Source organism: Ahaetulla prasina, chromosome 6 (assembly GCF_028640845.1).
Source record: "Ahaetulla prasina isolate Xishuangbanna chromosome 6, ASM2864084v1, whole genome shotgun sequence".
In the NCBI taxonomy this organism is placed as follows: domain Eukaryota; kingdom Metazoa; phylum Chordata; class Lepidosauria; order Squamata; family Colubridae; genus Ahaetulla; species Ahaetulla prasina.
The window spans coordinates 104,049,973-104,076,663 of NC_080544.1; the positions used below are offsets into that span (position 1 = coordinate 104,049,973).

A 26,691-nucleotide genomic window follows, 5' to 3' on the forward strand; every position below is an offset into this window, starting at 1 on the left:
TGAGTGCATGTGCGCGCTCCCTTCAGTCATCCATGGCACTTCTGCGCATGCACAGAGCATCCATGATGATGGCCGGGTGGGTGGATGGAGCCTCCCGCCGCTGCCACTACCGGTTTGTCCGAACCGGGGCGAACCGGTAGAAACCCACTACTGACTTTATACATCTAACTTAAAGCAAAGATCACAAGAATTAAGGAAGCTTAATTACCAAGATTTATTTACTTCCGTATCAGGAGGATTTCCTAATACGCTCACATATATTAATACTTGCTACGTCTACATTTCCAGATCCTTTTTGGTAATGAAAGAGCTCTAGCATGTTTTCCCTTCCTTTGTTTTCCTGCTCATCCAGAGGGTTTTTGCTCTTGTTTCCTCTGAATTAAAGCTATCAGCGTTGTACATCACTCTTCGTTTAGGAAGTTTCAGCCTTTGGCCGTGAAGGCAGCTCAAGGCCAGGGATTTTTACTATAGCGTCTCCTGGACATTGGTCTGATTGTTGAGTGAGACCAGCTTCCTGTTCTGGAGAAGCAACAGTAGGGCCAGAGGTTGGATTGGGCTCCTGCCCTTCCGGTAATGGATGTTCGCTCGAAGGAGGGTGGATGATCACTTTGCCCACGGGTTTCTTTTGCTCTGATTGTGTCTCTTGGATGCCAGCTGTGGGTTGAGGCTGGTGTGGCTTCTGGACTTCCTGATCCTGTCCACGATGTTTGTGGTGGTGGGGACGAGAGGGGCGATGATGGTGTCGACTCTCTTCATGGCGATCTCTGGGTCTTTCCCCATCGTCCTGATGCTCCTCCTGCCCAGGTCTAGATGTGGATTGTGGAATCTGTTCACCTGTTCCTGGTGGCTAATAAGAGATACAGCAAAGTGGCTGAGGGGGTTAATAGGCTCATGCTTACCTATTTGGTGAAATGTTCGAGACAATTGGCGTTCGCAACTTCTGCTCTCTGGGATGCAGCGTTGGGCAGACAGGGAAGATCTTTCCACCTGTACTTCCTCACAGGTAGATCTTAATTACGGTCAGACTTAATGGGTAAACCCAGTGGTGGGATCCAAATAATTTAACAACCGGTTCTCTGCCCTAATGATTTCTTCCAACAACCAGTTCACCAAACTGTTCAGAAAGTTAACAACCGGTTCTCCCGAAGTGGTGCAAACTGGCTGAATCCCACCACTGGGTAAACCTATTAATGGGTGAGCTAATTCTACTTTGTTGTAAGTCTACATGGCCAGAATTAAAAGAATCCCACGATCTTTTATATGGAGAATATTTGTAACTCAGGGTTGAAATGAGGGATCCTTGGTGCTCTCTGAGCTTGGTTGTTTTCTTGCAGACGTTTCATTACCCAAACTGGGTAACATCATCAGTGCTGGTGATGTAGTGATGTACTAGCATTGATGGTTTTACCTAGTTTCGGTAATGAATCTGAACAGAAATCAACTAAACTCAGAGAGTACTGAAACCACTGGCTTCCTGTGGTTTTCCGGGTGCGCTTCAAGATTTTGGTTACCACCTTTAAAGCGCTCCATGGCTTAGGACCCGGGTACTTACGAGACCGCCTGCTGTTACCTTATGCCTCCCACCAACCCGTACGCTCTCACAGAGAGGGTCTCCTCAGGGTGCCGTCCGCCAAACAGTGTCGGCTGGCGGCCCCCAGGAACAGGGCCTTCTCTGTGGGGGCACCGACGCTCTGGAACGAACTTCCCCCTGGCTTACGTCAAGTGCCTGATCTTCGGACCTTCTGTCGTGAGCTCAAAACACACCTATTTATTCAAGCGGGACTAGCATAATAGTGTCAAATTTTAATTTGGGTTTTTATTAATATTTCTAAAATTTTAAAACTAAATTTTAATATTCAGCCTTTTTGTAATTTGCTAGGTTTTAAATGTTTTAACTTGTATATATTTCGTGTTTTATCTTGGCTGTACACCGCCCTGAGTCCTTCGGGAGAAGGGCGGTATAAAAATTTAATAAAATAAATAAATAAATAAATAAGGCTCCTCAGGATCTTTTCCACATAAAATTACAGTTACCTATGAACTTGTTTGTGTTCTTATGAATGTTGTTCAATTGTTTCCATTTCTTTTGATTTCTTTAATTGTATGTTATTTTAAGAGTTATAAACTGACTCATTCCACAAGCTTTAGGCAACAGCATTATTAAAAGTAATTAATTGACAATAACTTTATTAAGTTGATTTTTCTCTGTCTGCTTAATCCAGCCAGTCAATGAGTTTTAAAAATAAATTGTTCCACAACCCAGGTATGAATGTTTTCTGCAGATGATAGGTGACTGAGGAACATTTAGAGGGGTTTTAAATTGATTTTAATATTTATATTTTATATTTATATTTCGATTTTTAATTATCTGGGCGTTAGAATAAGTTTTTTAAGGATTATTTTAATTTGTATATTGATGTTTTATATGCCTGTGAACCGCCCTGAGTCCTTTGGGAGATAGGGCGGTATATAAATTCGAATAATAAATAAATAAATAAATAAATAAATAAATAAACTTACCGGGCGTGGGAAGAAATCACATTTCACAGTGACAAATTTCTTTTTTTCTACTTCATCTTTCATCACAGAACCTTTGCATAGACCTCTTTCCTAGAGCAAAAGAGAAAATTTTCATGAATAACAACAAAACAAAACAAAACAAAATTAACTGCTCAGGTATTTCTACTATGCTGTGGGACAGCATTGTAAAATGTTCTTTCCGTATCCTATATCAAAAGGCCTTTTCCTTAGTCTCTATGGTTGGCATGTCATTTCTTTTCCTCAAAATGACCATTTCTGTGGTCCATTTATGTATGTACTTCTTTATTAAATTTAGAAAGCACTCATCTGCTTCACAGATTGACTCTGGGCAGCATGCTGATGATACTGGATCACAAAATAACTGAAAAACTCACCCAGCAATTCCATCTAGATATTGAACAAGAGTGTTTCTATATACATGTGTAAAACTGGAAACAGAATGTTCTAGGAAATTCCAGAATGTTCCGTTTTCCTTTCAGATCGCAGCAATCCAACCATTTTATGAATATTTTTTCTGGAAGTAGATCTTCCAGAATAGGCAATCCATTTTGGTGTTCCAGATCAGAATTTTATTATTTTAATGATTATGGAATGAAATGGAATTAATCTTATGGTCCATAGGTTGGGCTGAAAATATAAAAAACAAACACTAAACTTGAATTCCGAATACCATTCCTCTTGAGTTGTTAAAAATTGCACAGACACTTATCTGAGATGATTTAGTGGTCCTTCTAAGAACAGACTTTGGTTTGGACTTGGAAAACCACCAATGTCCATTCCAACCCTATGATTCTGTGCTTGCTGCCCATCTCTGTAAGAATACATATAAAATATGTCAACAGGTTGAATGATAAAAGCAAGATCTGAAAGTAACTTTAGATGTTAACCTATTTTACCACTTCTATGTGGAATTTCTCTCTCTCTCTCTCTAATATACCACCTATTGTATTATTATTATTATTATTATTATTATTATTATTATTATTATTATTATTATTATTATTATTATTATTTTATTGTTTTGCAAGTACACTGATAACTTATGTAACAGGGACAAATTATTCGTGTGTCTAATCACACTTGGCCAAATAAAGTATTCTATTCTATTCTATTCTATTCTATTCCATTCCATTCCATTCCACTCCACTCCACTCCACTCCACTCCACTCCACTCCATTCCATTCCATTCCTGTTCTGATGACTCTGGCAACTTATAATAGAATAGAAACATAGGCATAAAACATTAAAAATCTTCTATTTGTCTTTTGATAGATTTACAGGTAGTCCAATCATTTGTTTAGTGACCATTTGAAGTTAGGGCATTGAAAAAAAAAAGTCTTACAGCTGTTGCATCCTTTGCGTGATCTTTTGTGACCTTGTGACAAGCAAATTCCAATTCATTTAACAAGTGTGTTGCTAACTTAACAACTGCAGTGATTCACTTACGTAATGTGGCATGAAAAGTCATACAATGGAACAAAACTCACCTAACAACTGTCTCACTTAGGAATTGAGTAAATTTTGGGGTCAATGACTATCCATATTATAACTAATTTTAGCATCTGCCTCCCAATTGTTCTTCACTCAGAATAGGTAGTTTCCTTCGGAATACTAACTTCAGATTTGGAAAACCCAACTCCTGTGTTCACTTAAGAATTTATGTCCAAACTAAAGAGCTTTTGTGTGAGTTTTCCTTTCTTTTAGTTTTGTGTCCCTTGGGTCTTTAAGAGTCCACAACTGTAGTGTGGAGTGATAAAAAAAAGAAAGAAACTATGAAGGTGCAAGGTGTGAATGTCAGTGGAGAAAGAAAGGGTGTTGAGTTGGAAAGCTGAAGGAGAAGGCAGTGGTGCATAAATCTGAACATAAATGGTTTGGTGGAGCCTAACAGCTCCACTAATAATATATAATAATAGAAGGGACGCGGTAGTTCAGTGGCTAAGATGCTGAGCCTGTTGATCAAAAGGTCGGCTGTTCAGCGGTTCGAATCCCTAATGCCACGTAAACAGGATGAGCCCCCGTTACTTGTCCCAGCTTCTGCCAACCTAGCAGTTCAAAAGCACGTAAAAAATGCAAGTAAAAAAATAGGGACCGCCTTTGATGGGAAGGTAACAACGTTCCATGCACCTTTGGCGTTTAGTCATGCCGGCCAGATGACCACGGAGACGTCTTCAGACAGCGCTGGCTCTTCGGCTTAGAAACGGAGATGAGCACTGCCCCCTAGAGTCGGGAACGACTAGCACATATGTGCGAGGGGAACCTTTACCTTTAGCAACTTTACAAGCCTTCCAAAGACACAAACCAGCTACAGCTAGTCACAAGCGAGTAATTCCCCCCCCCTTACAAAGGCTGAGAGATTGAGAAGCAAATGAGAATAAGATAGCTATAACGCTAGCAATGGCACCCGGGAGTAATACCATATGCGTATTGGGAGGAGTGGGTTGGGAAAACATAGCATCAAGTGTGGTTTGAACGACAATTGAGCCCTGCATAAAGAAATAGAATTTGCAGTCCCTAAAGTCAGAGAAGGAATTGTATTACTACTACCTTTAGTGTTAAGAAACATGGATGATTAGGAACACAGTGGAACATTGAAATTTGTAACCTTGTAGAGTGCTGTAAATGATGTCCTTATCACTTATAAAAAAAAGCATAGCAGATAGCTTAAATCCGTCGTGAGCTTAAAACACACCTATTTATTCAAGTGGGACTGGCATAATAGTGTCAAATTTTAATTTGGGGTTTTATTAATATTTTTAAAATTTTAAAACTAAATTTTAATATTCAGCCTTTTTGTAATTTGCTAGGTTTTAAATGTTTTAACTTGTATATATTTCGTGTTTTATCTTGGCTGTGCACCGCCCTGGGTCCTTCGGGAGAAGGGCGGTATAAAAATTTAATAAAATAAATAAATAAATAAATAAATGAATAGTGTATAAATCTGAATATAATATGCTTAACATATTAGGGGGTTGTTATTTGTACAATAAATCTACCTCTTGTTAATCTGTCAGAAGAAGCATTCAGCCTCCCACAATGCAACGGCCAAACTCATAAACTATAAAGGTAAAGGTAAAGGTTCCCCTCGCACATACGTGCTAGTCGTTGCCGACTCTAGGGGCCGGTGCTCATCTCCGTTTCTAAGCCAAAGAGCCAGCGCTGTCCGAAGACGTCTCCGTGGTCATGTGACCGGCATGACTCAACGCCAAAGGCGCACGGAATGCTGTTACCTTCCCACCAAAGGTGGTCCCTATTTTTTCTACTTGCATTTTTACGTGCTTTCGAAACTGCTAGGTTGGCTGAAGCTGGGACAAGTAACGGGAGCTCACCCTGTTACACGGCAGCACTAGGGATTCGAATCGCTGAGCTGCCGACCTTTCGATCAACAAGCTCAACGTCCTAGCTCCTGAGCCACTGCGTCCCTGTTTTATTCATAAACTATAGCATGGCATAATTTGATGGATTTATACAACGAACTAAGATCATTTCTGTGTTCCCACAGATTATCCAACCCCATTTTAAGCCAATCTAAATGCTATATAAAAGCAGCCATTGAGTCCGGCCGGCACTGATGAATAAAGAACATGATGTGAGCTGTTGAAAATGTGGTTCTTCAGAAAGAACGCATTGAGCCATAATGGCAAGATTGGTTTTATGCACAATGAGCGAATACTTACTGCGGTTTCAACTGGGAGGAGGGAGCACTGAGTGATGTCAGACACAGGTGGACTTTTGCGACAGGAAGTCTCCTGCATGAGGTATTCCACAAAGTAGGAAGGACCAATGACCCACTATAAAAAAATCATAGACAAGGAATTAGAGTGGGCCACATTGTCTGCAGGAAGACAATGTGTCCTCCTAATCTTAGGTACCCTGCCAATCTTTATTTTTTTTTTATTTATTTATTTTGTCAACTACATATCAAACAACATACATACATATAAGCATGAATTGAATACATAAAATGAATACAATTAAAGGTAACATTAGGACAGGGATGGTAGGCACACTGGTGCTCTTATGCACGCCCCTTACAGACCTCTTAGGAATGCGGGGAGGTCAACAATAGACACTCTTAGGTTAAAGTTTTGGGGATTTTGGGATGAGACCACGGAGTCTGGTAGTGCATTCCAGACATTAACAACTCTGTTACGGAAATCATATTTTCTGCAATTGATATGGGAACGGTTCACTTTAAGTTTGAATCTATTGTGTGCTCGTGTATTGTTGTGGTTGAAGCTGAAGTAGTCATTGGCAGGAAGGACATTGTAGCAGATGATTTTATGAGCTATGCTCAGGTCATACCAAAGATAGCGTAGTTCTAAATTTTCTAAGCCCAAAATTTCAAGTCTGGTGGCATAAGGTATTTTGTTGCAAGCAGAGGAGTGGAGGACTCTTCTTGTGAAGTATTTCTGGACGTGCTCACTTGTATTAATGTCCGATATGCAGTGTGGGTTCCAGACTGATGAGCTGTATTCGAGAATTGGTCTAACAAATGTTTTGTATGCTTACTGGCCTGATGCCCTCCAGAATTGTCCCCATAATTCTCAACACTAGGTCCTGGAGAATTGGTAGGACATTGTCAAGTGTCCTTATTAATAAAAGAATATTTATATTCAGTGATCACATTGAATGTCACATTGTCCAGAGATCAGAGGCCCATGCATATGGGAAACTGGATGCTCCTGAGAAGCCCTCTGGCAGATAAAAACTAAATCAACTTTACATCAGATTCCTGCAGACCTTGTGAATCTGGCTCTGCACTTTCTTGTTGTGGTCCGTCAGCAGCCTACGGAGCTGGCAACGGAGTTCGACAGCGATGAGGCTGAGGTGAAGCCAGGGCCATCAGGAAGTGAGGTGCGGACTCCAGAGCCTCCAGAGACTGATAGTAGTGAGGCAAAGGAACAGGAGGAGCCTGTTCCTAATGCACGCATGAGAAGAGCTGCCAGAAGGCAAGAGCAGCTCAAGCAGAGAGGACAACTCGGGAGTAGGGCCAAGAGATGATTGGCCCCTCCCATAAAGCTTAAAACAGACCAGCACTGGCGTTCGAGCTTTGCTGGAAAACAACATTGGTAGTTCATCTTCTGCTTCATCTTCTGCTTCATCTACCTCTTGCCTTTATTTTTGTGACTTGTGAACGTTTGCCAAGAAAGGCCTTTGGCAGTTTGCCTAATTGGACCAAGACTTGTGAGAGAATTGAGGAATTTGTGTTGGGAGGCATTTGTTTTAATTTGAGTTGAACAACGCTGGGAATGAAGTAATTCTCAGCTGTTCGAATAAAGTTTGTTTGTTTTTTCACGGACTGAGTTTCTTACTACCTACCTGGGCCTGGGTCACAACATTTCTTTGGCAATAATGCAGAAGTCAATCACGCTCTCTTGGGATTATTTTCATTTATTATTTTTAATTTCTGAGTTTAGCCTATACCCTGTAGCAGTCTTCATACCAATGAAAGATAAAGCATCAACTTTCTGGCTGAAAAATGCTCCATTTCAACTTTACCTGTGTACTGGCTTTGGTGACTTTAACAAGGGCAAAGTAATGAAAATGATTATTTTCAGCGTTGAATTTGGCCAGCGTCTCCAATGCTGTCTGCTGAAAATGGGCTTCAGAAGTATTTCCAGGTGTTGGGCAATCGGGACAAAGACGCAGAATAATCGAACTACAAACTTTAGAAAAGCAAAGAAATGTTATTTAATAAGGTGAGACAAGACATTTAAATTTGAGTTTGTACGTTTAAATGAACTGAAATAAAGAAAGCTTGGATCAGCTTGAAAATTAAGCCGCTTCTTCTACCAATCAGCATCAGACTTGAAACCCCAAAAACAAACTCAGGTTGACTCAGCCTTCCATCCTTTATAAGGTAGGTAAAATGAGGACCCAGATTGTTGCGGGCAATAAGTTGACTTTGTATATAAATATACAAATAGGATGAAGACTATTGCTAACATAGTGTAAGCTGCCCTGAGTCTTCGGAGAAGGGTGGGATATAAATGCAAAATAAAATAAAAAAACCTCAATTTGGATTTTCCCTCCTTCTGCTTAATTGTATCTGATTCCTTGAGACTGCCTGGATAAGTCTCTGTAATTTTCCTGGCATGGTTTTTTGTGTACTGGCTTGCTATTACTGTCTTCCTAGGGCTATAATAATAACAACAACAGAGTTTGAAGGGACCTTGGAGGCCTTCTAGTCCAACCCCCTGCCCAGGCAGGAAATCCTACGCCATCTCAGACTGATGGTTATCCAACATTTTCTTAAAAATTTCCAGTGTTGGAGCATTCACAACAATAAGTTGTTCCACTTACTAATTGTTCTAACTATCAGGAAATTTCTCCTTAGTTCTAAGTTGCTTCTTTCCTTGATCAGTTTCCACCCATTGCTTCTTGTTCTACCTTCAGGTGCTTTGGAGAACCGCCCGACTCCCTCTTCTTTGTGGCAGCCCCTGAGATATTGGAAGACTGCTATCATGTCTCCCCTAGTTCTTCTTTTTATTAAACTAGACATACCCAGTTCCTGCAGCCGTTCTTTATATGTTTTAGCCTCCAGTCCCCTAATCATCTTTGTTGCTCTTCTCTGCATTCTTTCTAGAGTCTCAGCATCTTTTTTACATTGCGTCAACGAAAACTGAGTGCAGTATTCCAAGTGTGGCCTTACCAAGGCATTATAAAGTGGCTGAGAGAAAGTGGCTGGTCCAAGATCACTGCTGGCGTCAGGCCCAAGCTGGGACTAGAATTCACGGTCATCCAGTTTTTAGCCTGATGCCTTAACCCAGGGATGTAAAACACAAGGCCCACGGGTCGGATGAGGCCCGCGAGGCTTAGATCTGGCCCACTGGCCTGCAGTGCCTCTGCCAGCGAAAACAGAACTTGCAGAGGGCTGCAGGAGGCCGTTGTGGCCGAAAATGGGACGTGGGGCGGGGGGCATACAAAGCTCTCCCAAGCTTTGTTTTTGCTGGTAGAGTGCTATCAAAACAAACTAAAAGCAAAGCAAAAGGAGAAACATTTCCCCTTTTGCATTTGAGCACGCAAGAAGGGACAGGAAAGGAGAAAGGGGAAGGGGAAGACAAAGAAAAATAAGAAAGGATGGGAAGAGAGCAAGGAAGGAAAAATAAGGAAAGAGGGGAAGGAAGATGTTGTGTCTCGCCCAATCTCACCACAGCCGGGGTCTTCTTATCTGCTTCTGAACACGGAAGAAGAAATACCTCCAGCCCCCAGCCCTGGCTCCATGCCCAGACAGGCTGCAGAAGAAGAAATACCTCCAGCCCCCAGCTCTGGCTCCATGCCCAGGCAAATGGAGCAACTAGACCCCTCCCCCTCCTCCACAGCATGTGAGCCTGAGGAAGATTTATTACCAACAGCTGCCGACTGGAGTGACCCTCGCGTCAGAAGACTTGATAGGCGGAGGCAACAGAAGGAAGGGAGGGGCAGGCCTGGATAAGTGCTGAGTCATGGAGCCACACCCCATGGCCTATATAAAGGATCTGCTTTCTGGCATTCTCTGAGTCAGGCAAAGTCTAAACATATCTTGCTCAAGTCACTTTCTGATCTCCTGCCTGCCCTGAGGACTTTGCTAGGACTTTGGCAGAGCTGCAGAGGCACGCCTGATTCAGATTTCCCTGACCCGGCCGTCAGCGGAGGAGTGGGACACGACAGAAGAAGAAGAATAAAGAGGGAAGGAAAAAGGAAGGGAAGGGAAGGGAAGGGAAGGAAGGAAGGAAGGAAGGAAGGAAGGAAGGAACGAAGGAAGGAAGGAAGGAAGGAGATTATAATGAGAGTGAGATAGGGTCTTAGGAAAGTCCTGCCTTAGCACTTGGTTGCCACTGGTACCCCCTGACATGAGTGACGTCGATCTGGCCACCCAGCCATGCCTACCCCTGATGTGGCCCTCAATGAAATAGAGTGACACCCCTGCCTTAACCACTACATAAACTGGCTATAATCGGGAGTTCTGGCCCACGAAAACCAGCTAGTGATGGCGCGCATTGCACGTCGGCCAAAAGACAGGCATGCGGGCACCAGCCAGCTGGTCTTTGGTTTCTGGCGCTCCGGCGCACGCACGCACACACATGCATACGCATTCTGGGTTGGGCACTCAGTGCCAAAAAAGGTTCACCATCACTGACATATGACATAAGAAAGCAAAGTAACCTTCAGTGAGAAGCAATGTGTTTTATTTCATGTGCCTCTTTTAAGTTTTAAACGACAGCTCCTGTTCTTTTTAGAGATCAAAAGGATCTCCCTCCCTTCTATGTTAACCAAATCATGAATGGGACAGAAACGGTCGTTTCACTGAGAATAAAAAACCCTGAATTCTCTCTCTCTTTTAGTTTTATGATGTTGTTTGCAATTCAAAAATTAGCTAAAAAATGTAGGTACGGTATTACGATTGTGTATCTGAACTATGTATTTTGTAGAAAATAATCTCTTGTACTTAAAAAGAGGTGTTGGCAGAAAGTACACGCAGAAGAAAATTGTGTGAAAAATGCATAAATCTGTCACAAAAATATATAGAAAGGAAATTGGGCCCCAAAGCACCTGTGGCTGAGAAATAGAGCAAACTAAAACTACAGATAGTCCTTGACTTACAAACACAGGTGAGCCCCGAATTTCTGTTGCTAAGTGAGAGAGTTGTTGAGTGACTTTTGCCCCATTTTATGACCTTTCACTTAACCGTTGTTAAGTGAATCACTGCAGTTAATTTAGTAACAGGGTTGTTAAGTGAATCTGGCTTCTCATTGACTTTGCTTGTCAGAAGGTCGCAAAAAGGGATCACGTGACCCCGGGACACTGAAACCGTCATAATTACGAACCAATTGGCAAGCATCTGAATTTTGATCACGTGACCACGCATATACTGCAACAATTTTAAGTGTGAAAAACAGTCGTAAGTCACTTTTTTTCAGTGCCGTTGTAACTTTGAATGGTCACTAAATGGACTGGTGTAAGTTGAGGACTACCTGTACAGATGTAGCCAAGATGCTTTGAAGATTGAGACAAGGCTTCATTTGGGGGCTTCTGTGTTTACTTTTAAAATTTCTGCGAGGAAATCTGCAAAACGGCACTTGGGAGGTGTTTGTGCTGGAGAGATTTTTCTTGCAAAGCTACCTGCAGGCAAACATGGAAAATACGTACGTGGGCGTAAATCACAGCGATAACTGTACAAGTGTGAACCATCCGAATTTCTGTTGAAGTGAATTACTACGTTACATTGGCCATAGACCTGTAACAAGAAAGATAGGGTTAGACTCCAGTTTACTTTCCTTCCAAAATGGAAAAAAAAAAAGTGAAAATGTCTAAGGTAAAGGTAAAGGTTCCCCTTGCACATACGTGCTAGTCGTTCCCGACTCTAGGGGGCAGTGCTCATCTCCGTTTCTAAGCCGAACAGCCAGCGCTGTCAGAAGACGTCTCCGTGGTCATATCGCCAGCATGACTAAACACCAAAGGCGCACAGAACACTGTTACCTTCCCACCAAAGGTGGTCCCTATTTTTCTACTTGCATTTTTTACATACTTTCGAACTGCTAAGTTGGCAGAAGCTGGGATAAGTAACAGGAGCTCACCCCGTTATGTGGCACTAGGGATTCGAACCGCTGAACTGCCAACCTTTTAATCAACAAGCTCAGTGTCTTACCCATTAAGCCACCACATCCCTCGAAAATGTCTACATTTCTTGCTTTCTATATCTCTATACATCCTACATTTCTTCCTGTGGCTTACAGCCCCACTGACTTTTTTGAACTGCAGAATATATTATTACGAATGCTCATTCGTGCAGCATAGGTAATTGATCCACCAGATATGATATGAATTCCACCCGATCTACTTCCAGTCTTAGAGTTCTAGAGATGGGAAGGCCTGGAAAAAAACTGAAAAAATTCCTGTTTTTTTTTCTCCCCATCCATTTTTCTGTTTTTTTCCAAATGGCTTTGGAAAAATATGGAAGAAAAACCTGTTTTTACCCCAATTTTTCTGGTTTTTTTCCAAGCCTTCCTATCTCTACCTTAGACCAGGGTCTCCAACCTTGGCATTGTTAAGCCTGGAGGACTTCAACTCCCAGAATTCCCCCGCCAGCAAAGCCCCCGGTTTAGCGAAGGGGAAAAAAGTCGCGATACGTCATGTGACGATAATGTGATGCTGCAAATTTGACACCTCTGCTTTAAATGGTTTACAGAGTCAGCCTGTTGCCCCCCAACAACCTGGCTCCTCATTTTACTGACCTCAGAAGAATGGAAGGCTGAGTCAACCATTCGTCCAGAATGGTATAGGGCAGTGATGGAGAACCTTTTTGGCACTGAATCCCGAAAAGGGAGTGTGCACATCTGTGTGCGCGCTCATCGGGGACGCAACCCGGAAGAGAAGCTGCCCAGTGGTGGGTTGCTTCCGGTTTGGTAGTAAAAGCGGTGGGAGGCTCCGCCCACCTGCCTGGATGTCATTATGGACGATCTGTGCATATGCTCCCATTGTGAACCGATAGTAAAGGTAGGTAGAACCCACCCCTGAAGCTGCCAAGTGGGCATGCTCAGGCCAGGAAATGAACTTTTGGTTTCCGGTGCACACTTGCGCACCAGCCAGCTTGTTTTCCGGTTACTGGCACACATGCGGGCGCGAAGATCAGCTGGCTGGTGCACATGTGGACGACGGAAACCGGAAGACCAGCTCTTCCAGTTTCCGGCATTGCTGTATGCACAAAAAAACAGGTGATGCATGCCAGAAACCCGGAAGAGGAACGGGCAATGCCATGCGTGCCAGCTGACATGGCTCCGAGTGCTCCTTTAGGCACGTGTGTCATAGGTTCGCCGTCATGAGTATCAGGTCTCCTGCTTGAGCAGGGGGTTGGACTAGAAGACCTCCAAGGTCCCTTCTATGCTGCTATTCCATTATTAGGAAACCTAATAACCTAAGTGTCAGAGCTACGGGACAAACTATAAGAGTCACAGTGGCGCAGTGGTTAGAGTGCAGTACTGCAGGCTACTTCTGCTGATGACCGGCTGCCAGCAGTTTGGCAGATCGAATCTCACCAGGCTCAGGGTTGACTCAGCCTTCCATCCTTCCGAGGTGGGTAAAATGAGGACCCAGATTGTTGGGAGCAAATATGAGGACTCTGTAAACCGCTTAGAGAGGGCTGTAAGGCACTATGAAGCAGTACAGGCACTATGAAACAGACCCGTGTCCCTCCTGGTTGGTGCTGGCCACTGAGGAGGTTACACGAGGCTGGCTCCAGGGAATTGTTAACGCTTCCTTGAGGGATGGTGTTGTTCCCACTGCCTTGAAAGAGGCGGTGGTGAGGCCCCTCTTCAAGAAGCCCTCCCTGGACCCAGCTGTTTTGGGAAATTATCGTCCAGTCTCCAACCTTCGTTTTGTGGCAAAGGTTGTTGAGAGTGTGGTGGCACATCAGTTACCCCAGTACCTGAATGAATCTGTCTATCTAGACCCGTTCCAGTCCGGTTTCCGACCCGGGTACAGCATGGAGAAGGCTTTGGTCGCGTTGGTGGATGACCTCTGGAGGGCTCGGGACAGGGGTTATTCCTCTGCCCTGGTCCTCCTAGATCTCTCAGCAGCTTTTGATACCATCGACCATGGTATCCTGCTGTGAGGGTTGGGGAGTTTAGGAGTGGGAGGCACCGTTTTTCGGTGGTTCTCGTCCTATCTCTCCGACCAATCGCAGACGGTGTTGGCAAGGGGGCAGAGATCGACCGCAAGGCGCCTCCTGTGTGGGGTGCCGCAGGGGTCGGTTCTCTTGCCTCTCCTGTTCAACATCTATATGAAGCCGCTGGGTGAGGTCATCAGTGGTTTTGGGGTGAGTTATCAACTGTACGCGGATGACACCCAGCTGTACATTTCCACCCCTGACCACCCCAATGAAGCTGTCGAAGTGTTGTCTCGGTGTCTGGAGGCCGTGCGGGTCTGGATGGGGAGAAACAGGCTCAAGCTCAACCCCTCCAAGACTGAGTGGCTGTGGATGCCGGCATCCCGATACAGTCAGCTGCAACCACTGCTGACTATTGGGGGCGAATCATTGGCCCCAATGGAGAGGGTGCACAATCTAGGCATTCTCCTGGATGGACGATTGTCTTTCGAAGATCATTTGGCGACCGTCTCCAGGAGAGCTTTTTACCAGGTACGCCTGGTTCGCCAGTTGCGCCCCTTTCTAGACCGGGATTCCTTATGCATGGTCACTCATGCCCTCGTCACTTCTCGCCTGGACTACTGCAATGCTCTCTACATGGGGCTTCCCCTGAGGAGCACCCGGAGGCTCCAGTTGGTCCAGAATGCAGCTGCACGGGTGATAGAGGGAACCACTTGTGGCTCTCATATAACACCTCTCCTGCACAAGCTGCACTGGCTGCCTGTGGTCTTCTGCGTGCACTTCAAGGTGCTGGTTACCACCTTTAAAGCGCTCCATGGCTTAGGACCGGGATATTTACGGGACCGCCTTCTGTTACCATATGCCTCCCACAGACCGGTGTGCTCCCATAGAGAGGGTCTCCTCAGGGTGCCGTCAGCCAAACAATGTCAGCTGGCGACCCCCAGGGGGAGAGCCTTCTCTGTGGGGGCACCTACCCTCTGGAACAAGCTTCCCCCAGGACTTCGACAACTTCCTGACCTCCGGAAGAAGACGTATTTATTCTTCCAAGCAGGACTGGCATAAAATGGGTTTTTTAAATTGGATTTTAAATGGGGTTTTATATTATGTATTTTATAATTTTAAATTATTGGCCATATTGAATAAGTTTTTTAATTGGTTTTATTTTATTGTAGCATATTGTATTGTATTTTATCTGGTTGTTAACCGCCCTGAGTCCTTCGGGAGAAGGGCGGTATAAAAATTAAATAATAATAATAATAATAATAATAATAATAATAATAATAATAATAATAATAATAATAATAATATTATTATTATTATTATTATTATTATTATTATTATTATTATTATTATTATTATTATTATTATTATTATTATTCTAAGCGGTATTGCTATTGCAATAAGTCTGACGTGACTTCCTTCTAATCCTCATTGGTGGTTCTTTTAACCGAAGAAGATCGGTTACTTACCGTCTCGTGCATGTCTCTAATCTTGCATTCTTTCCAGTGTTTCCGAGTCAGGACATGGCAGCCCGTTTCTAACACATCCATGTTGATGTAGAAAAGAGAACCGCCATGCCGCTATGGACAAAGAAACAAAAACTCTTGAAATGGCAAGGCAGGGTGTCCCATCACCTTAAAGCACATTGCAAGGAAGTAAATGAGTCTTCAAATCAACCTTCAGAAAAAATTAGGAGGTCAACCTGGTTACATGATGTCAAGAAACCGAAGGAATGGAAAGGGGGGTTAAGGCTCTAGGGGAGGGATGGGAGTTTATGGATAATTAGTGTATTCTAGCTTACGATTGTTAGATGTTATACCCTGTATTTTGCTCTGGGAAGTCCGGGTGGGTGGGTGGGGGGATTGGGTGGAGGGTGGAGGGGGGGTGGCTGGTGGGGGCGAGAGGGGAGGCATTTGTGGAAATTTTCTGTAAAACTTTTTAATAATAATAATAATAAAAAAGAAACCGAGTAATGGAAGTGCAGCGGTGGCGGCCTTCTGATGTCTTTTCTCTATGCTTGGCAGCATAGTTAGTCCTCGACTTATAACCACCTCGGGACCAGAATTTCCATTGCTAAGCAAGGTGGTTATTAAGTGAGTCAATTCTCAGTTGTATGACCATTTTCCCCCCCATGGCTCTTAAGTGAACCGCTGCAGCTGTTAAGGGAATCGGGCGGTCAATAAGTGAATCCAGCTTCCCCCATTGACTTCCTCCAGGGAAGCCAGATTCACTTATTGACCGCATGATTCACTTAACAACCGTGGCAAAAAAGATCATAAACATAGAATAACTTTATTGCCTCTTTGAATGTATAGTAATTGGCATACATTAAAATGAAATTTCATTGCATAGGGTCACCACCTCCAATGTACACTTCATAAATATGACAAAATAAATACTGTATTTTTCGGAGTATAAGACGCACCTTTTTCCCCCAAAAAAGAGGGTGAAAATCTGGGTGCGTTTTATACTCCAAATGTAGCCCCACTCAGCTTCTCAAACGGAGGTTTCAGAGGCTGAAAAAAGCATCAGAAACGGAGCTTCAGAAAAAAAGCCGCAAACGGAGCTTCAGAAAAAAAGCCCCAAACGGAGCTTTAGAAAAGAAGCTCCCAAACAGAGCTTCAGAGGCTTTTTTTCTGAAGCTCTGTTTCGGAGGCTTTCAGAGGCAGAAAAAAAAGCAAAAAAAAGCAAGGCTCAAAGCTCACAACCAAGGAACCTGTTGCTAAAATTCACCTCTGGGAACAGCTGACTGGGGGTATTCCGGGAGGCCGATCCACCTGCCAATCAGCTTTTTTCTTATTTTCCTCCCCAAAAACTAAGCTGTGTCTTATACTCCGATGCATCTTATACTCCAGAAAATACGGTAAATAAATATGCATATGCCGACATATATTATATGACACAGAGAAACAACACAGTCTAGTTTGGATGTGTACATATACACGGCAAGAAAAACAAATCTTGCGATGCTTCTGAATATGACTCATTTAATAGCCGCCTTGCTTAGCAATGGAAATTCCGGGCCCAATTGTGGCCAGCTCGGAAGGTTGTGAAGGCCCATCATGTAACCCATGGGACACTATAACTATTGTAACTACACACCAGTTGCCAAGCTCTTGAATTTTGATCACTTGACGGTGGATGTTGAAGGGCGAGGATCTGTCGTAAAAAGTCACTGCTTTTCAGTGCGGTCGTTACTTTGAATGGTTGCTAAACAAAGGGTTGTAAGTCAAGGACTAACTACTGTGCAAAAGCCACAAAGATTTGGACCTCTGGTGGGTGACTGCAATGCTGGTTACTTAGACTTAGAATAACTTTATTGTCACTTTGAATGTACATTAATCGGCATACATTCAAATGAAATCTCAAAGGGTCTCCATCTCCAATTTTGCACTACATAAACATGCCAAAATAAATAAACACAAAATTGTGCATATACCCACATACCTACATATATTATTATATGACACAGAGAAACAGCACAGTCTAGTTCGGATGTATACATGTACATGGCGAGAAAAACGAATCTTGCGAGTTTACCAGACGGAGGGCCTAGGGAACAAAGCTGTTACAGAATCTGGTAGTCCTGCTATAGATACTGTGAAACCTCCTCCCAGAGTGGAGCAACAGAAACAAGATCATAAAGTGGATGTACGGGGTCTCTAACAATGCTTTGAGCTCTCAGCACATAGCGCTTATAAGCAGCATCCTGAATAATGGGAAGTGAGCTTCCTATAATCTTCTCGGCTGTCCTCATCACTCTCTGTAGGGACTTTCTATCCGAGGCGCTGCTGCCACCAAACCAAACAGGGATGCAGTTTGTTAAAACGCTCTTACTGATGATGAGAGAGAAAATCTGGAGACCACTGGATGAATCTCTCAGTTTTTTTAATGTTGCAATGGATAAGAGTCCTTGTCTGCATCTGTGGAAACTGCTTACTTTGGGGAGTATAAGATAAGTTGTACCTTAAGTCACCTTGGTCCTTAATTGCTTTTAACATTTTTCTCTTAATTCTTCCTTGTTCAAATTTTCCTCTCTGAATTTAGAACATCAATCCCATATTTGTTTGAGTATGTCGTGTCCCACTCCTCCGCTGACGGCCGGGTCGGGGAAGTCCGTATCAGGCATGCCTCTGCAGCTCTGCCAAAGTCCTAGCACAGTTCTCAAGGCAGGCAGGAGACCAGGAAGTGACTTCAGCAATCCAAGGTAGACTTTGCCTGACTCAGAGAATGCCAGAAAGCAGATCCTTTATATAGGCCATGGGGTGTGGCTCCATGACTCAGCACTTATCCAGGCCTGCCCCTCCCTTCCTTTTGCTGATGCCGCCTATCAATTCTCCTGAAGCGAGAATCTCTCCAGGCTCCAGCTGTTGGTAATTCACATTCCTCAGGCTCACATGCTGTGGGGGAGGGGGAGGGGTCTAGTTGCTCCTTTTGCCTGGGCATGGAGCCAGGGCTGGGGGCTGGAGGCACGTCAGGCCCTTCGTCTTGTTCGGCCTGTCTGGGCATGGTGCCAGGGCTGGGGCCTGGAGGCATGCCAGGACATTCCTCAGCGTTCGGCAGGAGATAAGAGGGGCCCGGCTGTGGGGAAAGCGAGCGAGACACAACAGAGTATTTTTAAATGATCTATTGGCCTTAGGCCCTGCACAGTTGGGAGTCGGGCAGAAAAAGACACTATCCTGTTGGAAGTTTGTACAGGTAGTCCTTGACAGTTCATTTAGTGACTGCTCAAATTTATAACGGCACTGAAAATAATGACTTTTCATACTTACAACCAGGGGTGAAATGCTCCTGGTTCGGACTGGATCACCTGATCCAGTAGCGATGGTGGCGGGTGGTTCAGAGAACTGGTAACAAAAATCCCTGTTCCTCCCCCCCATGCCCAGCTGAGCCGCACGATCATCAGAGTTTTTTTTTTTTCTTTTAAAAGCATTTTTTTCTTTGGCCAAAAAATACTTTTAAAAGTTAAAAAAAAAAGCCTCTAATGATCGCGCGGCTCGGCTGGGATCATCAGAGCCTTTTAAAAACATTTTTTCTACAACCTCTTCGGCTGAAGAGGTTGTAGAAAAATGCTTTTAAAAGGCTCCTCTGATGATCCCAGCTGAGTTGCCTGATCATCAGAGGCTTTTCTTTTCTTTTAAAGGCAAAAAAAAATGCTTTTAAAAGAAAAGAAAAGCCTCTCATGATCAGGCAACTCAGCTGGGATCGTCAGAGATTCAGCCGAAGAGGTTGTAGAAAAAATGCTTTTAAAAGTAAAAAAAAAAAGTTGGCCACACCCACCCAGTCACATTACCCCCCACCACCAAGCCACGCCCACAGAAATAGTAGTAACAGATTTTACATTTCACCACTGCTTACAACCATTGCAGCATCCCCATGGTCATGTGATCAAAATTCAGAGGCTTGGCAACTGACTCACATTTATGACGGTCGCAATGTTCCTGGGCTCATATGGTCACCTTTTTGCAACCTTCTGACAAGCAAAGTCAATGGGAAAGCCAGATTCCCTTAACAATCGTGTTGGTTAACTTAACAACTGCACTGATTCACTTAACTCATGTGGCAAGAAAAGTTGTAAAATGGGGTAAAGTTCACTTACCGAATGTCTCGTTTAGCAACAGAAATTTGGGGGCTCGTTTGTAGTTGTAAATCAAAGACCACCTGTAGGCCAAGACATTGAGAGGGCACAAGGTGCAAAACGGGTGAAATCTAAAATTTTTCCCTACCGGTTCTGTGGGCGTGGCTTAATTGGTGGGCATGGCTTAATTGGTGGGCGTGGCTTGGTGGTCAGGTGGCTGGGTGGGCGTGGCCAATAACAATAAATAAAAATAATAAACAAAGTATAAATAAGAGGTACCAAAAACCAACTTTCACACTTTACACACACACAACACAACACAACACAACTGACTCACACACAGTGTAAAAGCAGCTGCCCTTCACACTTCATACAGCCACAAAAAGCTCAAAAACCAACTTTCACACTTTACACACACACAACACAACACAACTAACATACACACACAAACATACACACACACACACACACACACACACAATGCCACATAAAGCTTTGTGAGATTTTGTATGTTTGTGTAGTTAGAGTGAAACACTACAGAAACACATCAAATCTCAGAAAGCTGCACAAATATTTTATTTTATTATTTTATTTTATTTTATTTATATTTTTAAATCAGAGGTCTCCAACCTTAGTAACTAAGGCTTGTAGACTTCAATTCCCAGAGTTCCTCAGCCAGCAAAGCCAGCCAGCATTAGTTGTTTACTGAGGAAATAGATTAGCTAAGCAATTGATTCTGTCTGGCTGAAAGTGAAACTGGGGCTTTCGGGCTGGGAAAAAAGCCATGTGTTGGATCAGTAATCAGGTAAGTGCCTTAGAATCTCTTAAAAGGAGAGGTTTCCTACATGTTTTCTACAGAAAACATGTTTTTTAAGATTCTGTTGATGAGGAACTCAGGTGAGATCCCCAGAGTAGCCTTTAAAAATTTTTCTTTTAAGTTTAAAGGCTCTGCCGATCTCAGCTGAGGGGCGGGATCCCCAAAGGCTTTTTTTTACTTTTAAAGGAATGTTTTCGGTTGAAGAAAAACCTGCTTTAAAAAGTAAACAAAAAACAAAAAACTCTGCTGATGGTGCGGCTCAGCAGAAGCAGGGGGTGCGGGGCTAGGGATTTTTGCTACCGATCCTCCGAACCAGCAGCCGCCATCACTACCAGATCGCATGAGCCAGTCCAAACTGGGAGCATTTCACCCTGGTGCAAAATATGCACCATGTGCCTAGTAACAGGTGAGCATCCATTGTCACCAAACTTGACCTCCAAAGATTAATAGACAGTCTGGGACAGACATTATTCTGTCCCCCTAAAAATAATAACAACAATAAAAAAAGCAAATGCCCAGGGGATTTCAAGATCTGTCAGCAAACAGAGTTGCTCCAAAGGTGCTTTTTCAAAGGGTGACTGCATTTTGTTTTTTCTTGAAATCTTTTCACTTCTCATGCAAGAAGCTTCTTCAGTTCCGAACAAAGTCCAGTTGCCTTTTGAAAAATATATCTTTGGGATAATCATGACCTGGGTGACTGAGAATCTCCATAAATATTTAGCAAAGTGTTGCTTCATTCTGCCTAATGGCTCTTAGTATGCAGGAGAAACGGTGGCTTCCCCTACTTTCCTTATATTTATTTTATTAGGATTAAGGTAAAGGTAAAGGTTCCCCTCGCACATATGTACTAGTGGTTCCCGACTTTAGGAGGTGGTGCTCCTCTCTGTTTCAAAGCCGAAGAGCCAGCGCTGTCCGAAGACGTCTCCGTGGTCATGTGGCCAGCATGACTAAACACCAAAGGCGCACGGAAAGCTGTTACCTTCCCACCAAAGGTGGTCCCTATTTTTCTACTTGCATTTTTTTCGTGCTTTCGAACTGCTAGGTTGGCAGAAGCTGGGACTAGTAACGGGAGCTCACCCCCGTTACGCGGCACTAGGGATTCGAACCGCTGAATGCCAACCTTTCGATCGACAAGCTCAGCGTCTTAGAATTCTGAATGACCAGTAGATTCAAGGACAGCACGACAGCTTCCTCTATCTTCTGGGGGCTATCAAATGATTTTGTAGATTCCTTTCCTGCTCAGATACATTAGTGCTGCCATGTCCCAAAGGCTTTTTTTTTTTTTCAAGAGGCGACGGGACTTTCTGGTTTTTCTTTGAAGATGTTTCGCTTGTCATCCAAGAAGCTTCCATGACCTGGATGACTGAGAATCTCCGTAGACAGAGTGCTACCATGATTCAACAACAGAATGGCCGGTGCTGAAGAAGAAGAAGAAGAAGAAGAAGAAGAAGAAGAAGAAGAAGAAGAAGAAGAAGAAGAAGAAGAAGAAGAAGAAGAAGAAGAAGAGGAGGAGGAGGAGGAGGAGGAGGAGGAGGAGGAGGAGGAGGAGGAGGAGGAGGAGGAGGAGGGGAGGAGAGTCAGTAGAAGGAGTAGACCTTACCTGGGGTATTTCGCGGACATCAAAAATGCGCTGGAAGGCAAGAACGTAGCCTTCTGACCGATCGGCATTGAGCTTGTCAAGGGCCACTTCTCCAGCGGCCTTTACCACCAAAGAATTGCATGATGGGTAAAGAAAGGAAGAATGGGCCGAGGCAGCTACCAAGTGAAACATCTGTATCCCAATCAAGAAGGAAATTAAAAGAGACATTTCGGAAGTTTTTGCGGAATTAAGAGAAGACAGCAACTGGAGCTCTGCTAAGAGGGCAAAGCTCTGACAGTGCTTTGTCTTTCTATATATACTTTGAAACCAATACCTAATATTTGTTGTTCTACTGAATGGTCACCTTCACCTATAAACCTCAGCCTGTGAGTCAATTATTGGAAATATATACTTTGGCTGGGTAATTCTGACCTAGAATTATGGTCATGTCCTCTAAACCAAATTCACTGCAGAAAGAACTATGTCTTTCTCCCTCCCTCCCTCCCCTCACACCCAGTGGTGGGATTCAGCCAGTTCGCACCACTTCGGGAGAACCGGTTGTTAACTTTGTGAGCAGTTTGGCAAACTGGTTGTTGGGAGAAATCATTAGGGTAGAGAACCCTAATACTAAATTGCTAAATTACTTGAATCCCAACACTGCTCACACCCCTTCCTTCCTTCCTTCCTTCCTTCCTTCCTTCCTTCCTTCCTTCCTTCCTTCCTTCCTTCCTTCCTCCCTTTCTCCCTCTCTCCCTTTTTCCTTTCCTTTCTCTTCTGTTCTACCTTCCTTCCTTTCCCCCCTCTTCTCCCTCTCTCCCTCCCCCTTTCCTTTCCTTTCCTTTCTTTTCTGTCCTTCCTTCCTTCCTTTCTTCCCTCCCTCCCTCCCTCCCACCTTTCTATCTTCCTCCCTCCTTCCTTTCCATCTTCTTCCCTCCCTCCCTCCTTTCCATCTTTCTTCCTCCCCTGCTGTCATCTTCCTTCCTTCCTTCCTTCCTTCCTTCCTTCCTTCCTTCCTTCCTTCCTTCCTTCCTTTCTTTCCCCTCTCCTTCCTTTCTCCCTCCCTCCCTTTCCTTTCCTTTCTCTTCTGTTCTATCTTCCTTCCATCCTTCCTTCCTTCCTTTCCCCTCTTCTTCCTTTCTCCTCCCCTTTCCTTTCCTTTCCTTTCCTTTCCTTTCCTTTCCTTTCCTTTCCTTTCCTTTCCTTTCCTTTCCTTTCCTTTCCTTTCCTTTCCTTTCTCTTCTGTCCTACTTTCCTTCCTTCCTTCCTCCCTCCCTCCCTCCCTCCCTCCCTCCCTCCCTCCCTCCCTCGACATAAGACGCAGTGGAGTTGACTCAAAATGAGGCTGGCTGTACGTAGTAGCACAGTATCAAAAGAGCTGGAATATGTTTTAAAAATTATTTTTAAAAAATTATGACCAGAATATAATGTAATCTGTGGGTATTGTGAATGGCAACGACATTGTGGTTGTGGCTGGATAGCAAATGGCTTGTATGTTCACTGCAAAGTGGCTGAGATTGTGAGTGTTGCTAAGTCATGAAATGATACTACGAGTGTATTGTTTGGATTACATGTGTGTCATTAGCTGCACAGTGGCTGACTCTGGGGATGTGATTAATCATGAGGCATCCATTAATAAGTGGTGGGTTTCAAAATTTTTTACTGCCAGTTCTCTGGGCGTGGCTTGGTGGGCGTGGCATGGCTTCGTGGGTGTGGCTTGGGCATGGCGGGGGATGGATACTGTAAAATCTCCATTCCCACCCCACTCCAGGGAAAAGTTACTGCAAAATCCCCATTTCTTCCCGATCAGCTGGGACTTGGGAGGCAGAGAATAAATGGGGGCGGGTCCAGTCAGAATTTTTACTGCCGGTTCTCTGAACTACTCAAAATTTCCACTACCGGTTCTCCAGAACTGGTCAGAACCTGCAGAAACCCACCTCTGCCTTTAATGAGAAGGCAAATTGGGAATGTATCTTTATTTCCCTGAGTTCTTTATTGACCCAGATTACTAGCTCATCATGAACTAGTAGAATGCAGCAGGCATTGGACTGCGGAGAGCCAAAGGATAACTCTGCTTTGCTGTTGCTTTTCAGCTCAGCCTAAATCACAGGGTTGTTGTTTAAACTTAGGGTAAAATTCAGGAAGGGCCTTACAGTCACAAATTCTCAGAGGAAAAGCATACAATATAAATGCATCGTCATGCTTGATGACAAACAATGCCTCCAAAGTTGTTTTACGTAGTCCTTAGCTTACCAATATAATTGAGTCTAGAATTATAGCATACGTCTTGGCAGTCATGTGACCAGATCTGATTTTATGTACTTTTTTTTGCGGTAGTCATTAAGCAAATGCTGCAGTCATTAAGCAAATCCACTCTATCCAATGGGTATTTTTGCCACAAATCAGAAGCAAAACAGAAATTGGTAAAAAACAACAACAACAATCTTCAGAAATCGCAGGCCCATCATTGCAAACAGCCATAAAGTTTGAATTTGGGTCATAGGTACTGTCAACCCTGAGGCTGGCCTGACTGAGCTCTCAAGCTGTGAAGTTTCAAAATGGCCTCAGTCAGGCCAGCTTCAGGGTTGACAGTAATGGTGGAATTCATTTTTTTTTACTACTGGTTCTGTAGGCATGGCTTGGTGGGCATGGCAGGGGAAGGATACCACAAAATCTCCATTCCCACCCCACTCCAGGGGAAGGATACTGCAAAATCTCCATTCCCACCCCACTCCAGGGGAAGGATACTGCAAAATCTCCATTCCCACCCCACTCCAGGGGAAGGATACCACAAAATCTCCATTCCCACCCCACTCCAGGGGAAGGATACTGCAAAATCTCCATTCCCACCCCACTCTGGGGCCAGCCAGAGATGGTATTTGCCAGTTCTCTGCTACCAGTTCTCCAGAACCTGCTGAATAACACCCTTGGTTGACAGGTACCTTTTGTGGACAGGCATTGTAATTTCAAACAGTTGCTAAGAGACTGATCACAAGTTGAGGATTACCTGTAGTCACCAACAGATGGCAGCAGTGAGATGTAAGATGCTGTGACATGTTCTTTAGCAGCTGTTCTGTCACTTCAGTTGGTGGGAAGTTTCTGTAAGAAAATATTCATTGCTAAGTCCCAAAGGTGTTGTTCAAAAGGCACCTGGTCCCCCTTGGTTTTCTGCCTTCAAAACACTTTCCTTCTTATCCAAGAAGCTTCTTAAATTCTCTCAGAAGCTTCTTTTTTTTTTTTGCATTTATATCCCGCCCTTCTCCTAAGACTCAGGGCGGCTTACACTATGTCAAGCAATAGTCTTCATCCATTTGTATATTATATACAAAGTCAACTTATTGCCCCCAACAATCTGGGTCCTCATTTTATCTACCTTATAAAGGATGGAAGGCTGAGTCAACCTTGGGCCTGGTGGGACTTGAACCTGCAGTAATGGCAAGCAGCTGCTGTTAATAACAGACTGTCTTAACAGTCTGAGCCACCAGAGGCCAGAGGCCCAGATGAGAAGCGAAGAGGCCCAGATGAGAAGCGAAACATTTTCAAGAAAAATAACCAAGAAAAGTCCAGTTGTTTTTTGAACAGCACCTCTGGGACAACCGTGACCTGGATGACCTCCATAGACATTTTGTTGATAAGGCTTGGGGAGCCTGCAGTGAGTTCTTATCAGTACGCAGACAGCTGACAAAACATGGGTTCCATGGAATAGCATCACAAAGCTTCAGTTGGGAAAGAAAGAAAAAAAAAATTCTAGGCCTTGGCAGAACTTATTGGCACAGCTGTTCGGGACACAGCCGGAGATGCTGATAGAGATTTCCTGGAATCTGACACCACTGTCAGGTCACAGTGCTATGCTGCAACTTTCAAAACTTTGAAACAAACAAAGAAAAAAAAATAAGCAAAATTTGTCAGCCCAGGGAGAAAATTGTGCAACAACACAATAACGCAATTGTGAAGGTGGGTCTCTCCATCTCACCCCATCCACTGTCTAGGCCAGATGGGGCCAGGTCACTTCCACCTTTACCCCCCAAAATGTGAGCATGTCTCTAATGCAGAAATGGAAGAGATGGAAAAGCTCATCAGGAACTTGGTGGAAGAGTTCATGCTAGCTTGGTGGAAGAGTTCATGCTGGCTCCTCAGCCAGGCCCCTCCCGTCTCCTCCCGGGTCTGCTATCAGACTCCGAGTCTGATAATGAAGATGAACGGCCTGTCATGGCTCCAGCCCCCGGCCCTGGCCCCTTGCCCGGACAGGATGTCAGGAATGAACAAACAAACCTCACTCATACGGCGTGTGTTCCTTTGGCTCAGCCATCAGAGGAAGTCAGCCACGGATTGGAATTACTCGGGCCTACTCCTTCTGACCCCTCCCTTTCTCAAACAGCAGAAGACAATTCAAAGTGGGAGGATCCTCGCTTCCAGAGATGAGAGGTGACGCCAGCAGAAGGAAGGGAGGGGCAGGCCTGGATAAATGCTGAGTCATGGAGCCACACCCCACAGCCTGTATAAAGGACCTGCTTTTGGCATTCCTTGAGTCAAGCAAAGTCTCATCTAGTTTGATGAAGTCACAACTTGGATTCCTGCCTGCCCTGAGAAATCTG

At 44.0% G+C, this 26,691-nt stretch overlaps 1 protein-coding gene across 2 annotated transcripts; it reads right to left on the reverse strand.

The window, feature by feature from the left end:
• Window positions 1-255: 255 nt before the first annotated feature.
• On the reverse strand, window positions 256-25,176 carry LOC131200895 (fetuin-B-like). Of its 2 annotated transcripts, none has more exons than XM_058188278.1 (7): window positions 25,104-25,176; window positions 15,595-15,705; window positions 11,671-11,758; window positions 8,041-8,207; window positions 6,216-6,329; window positions 2,521-2,610; window positions 256-847 (listed from the first exon to the last, which is right to left on the reverse strand). In XM_058188278.1, exons 2-7 carry the CDS (start codon window positions 15,673-15,675, stop codon window positions 413-415), a joined length of 975 nt encoding a protein of 324 aa, XP_058044261.1. In that variant the 5' UTR covers window positions 15,676-15,705; window positions 25,104-25,176; the 3' UTR covers window positions 256-412. The 2 variants fall into 2 exon arrangements, with proteins under 2 accessions (XP_058044261.1, XP_058044260.1); XM_058188277.1 differs by lacking the exon at window positions 25,104-25,176 and adding an exon at window positions 22,121-22,325.
• Window positions 25,177-26,691: the final 1,515 nt, after the last annotated feature.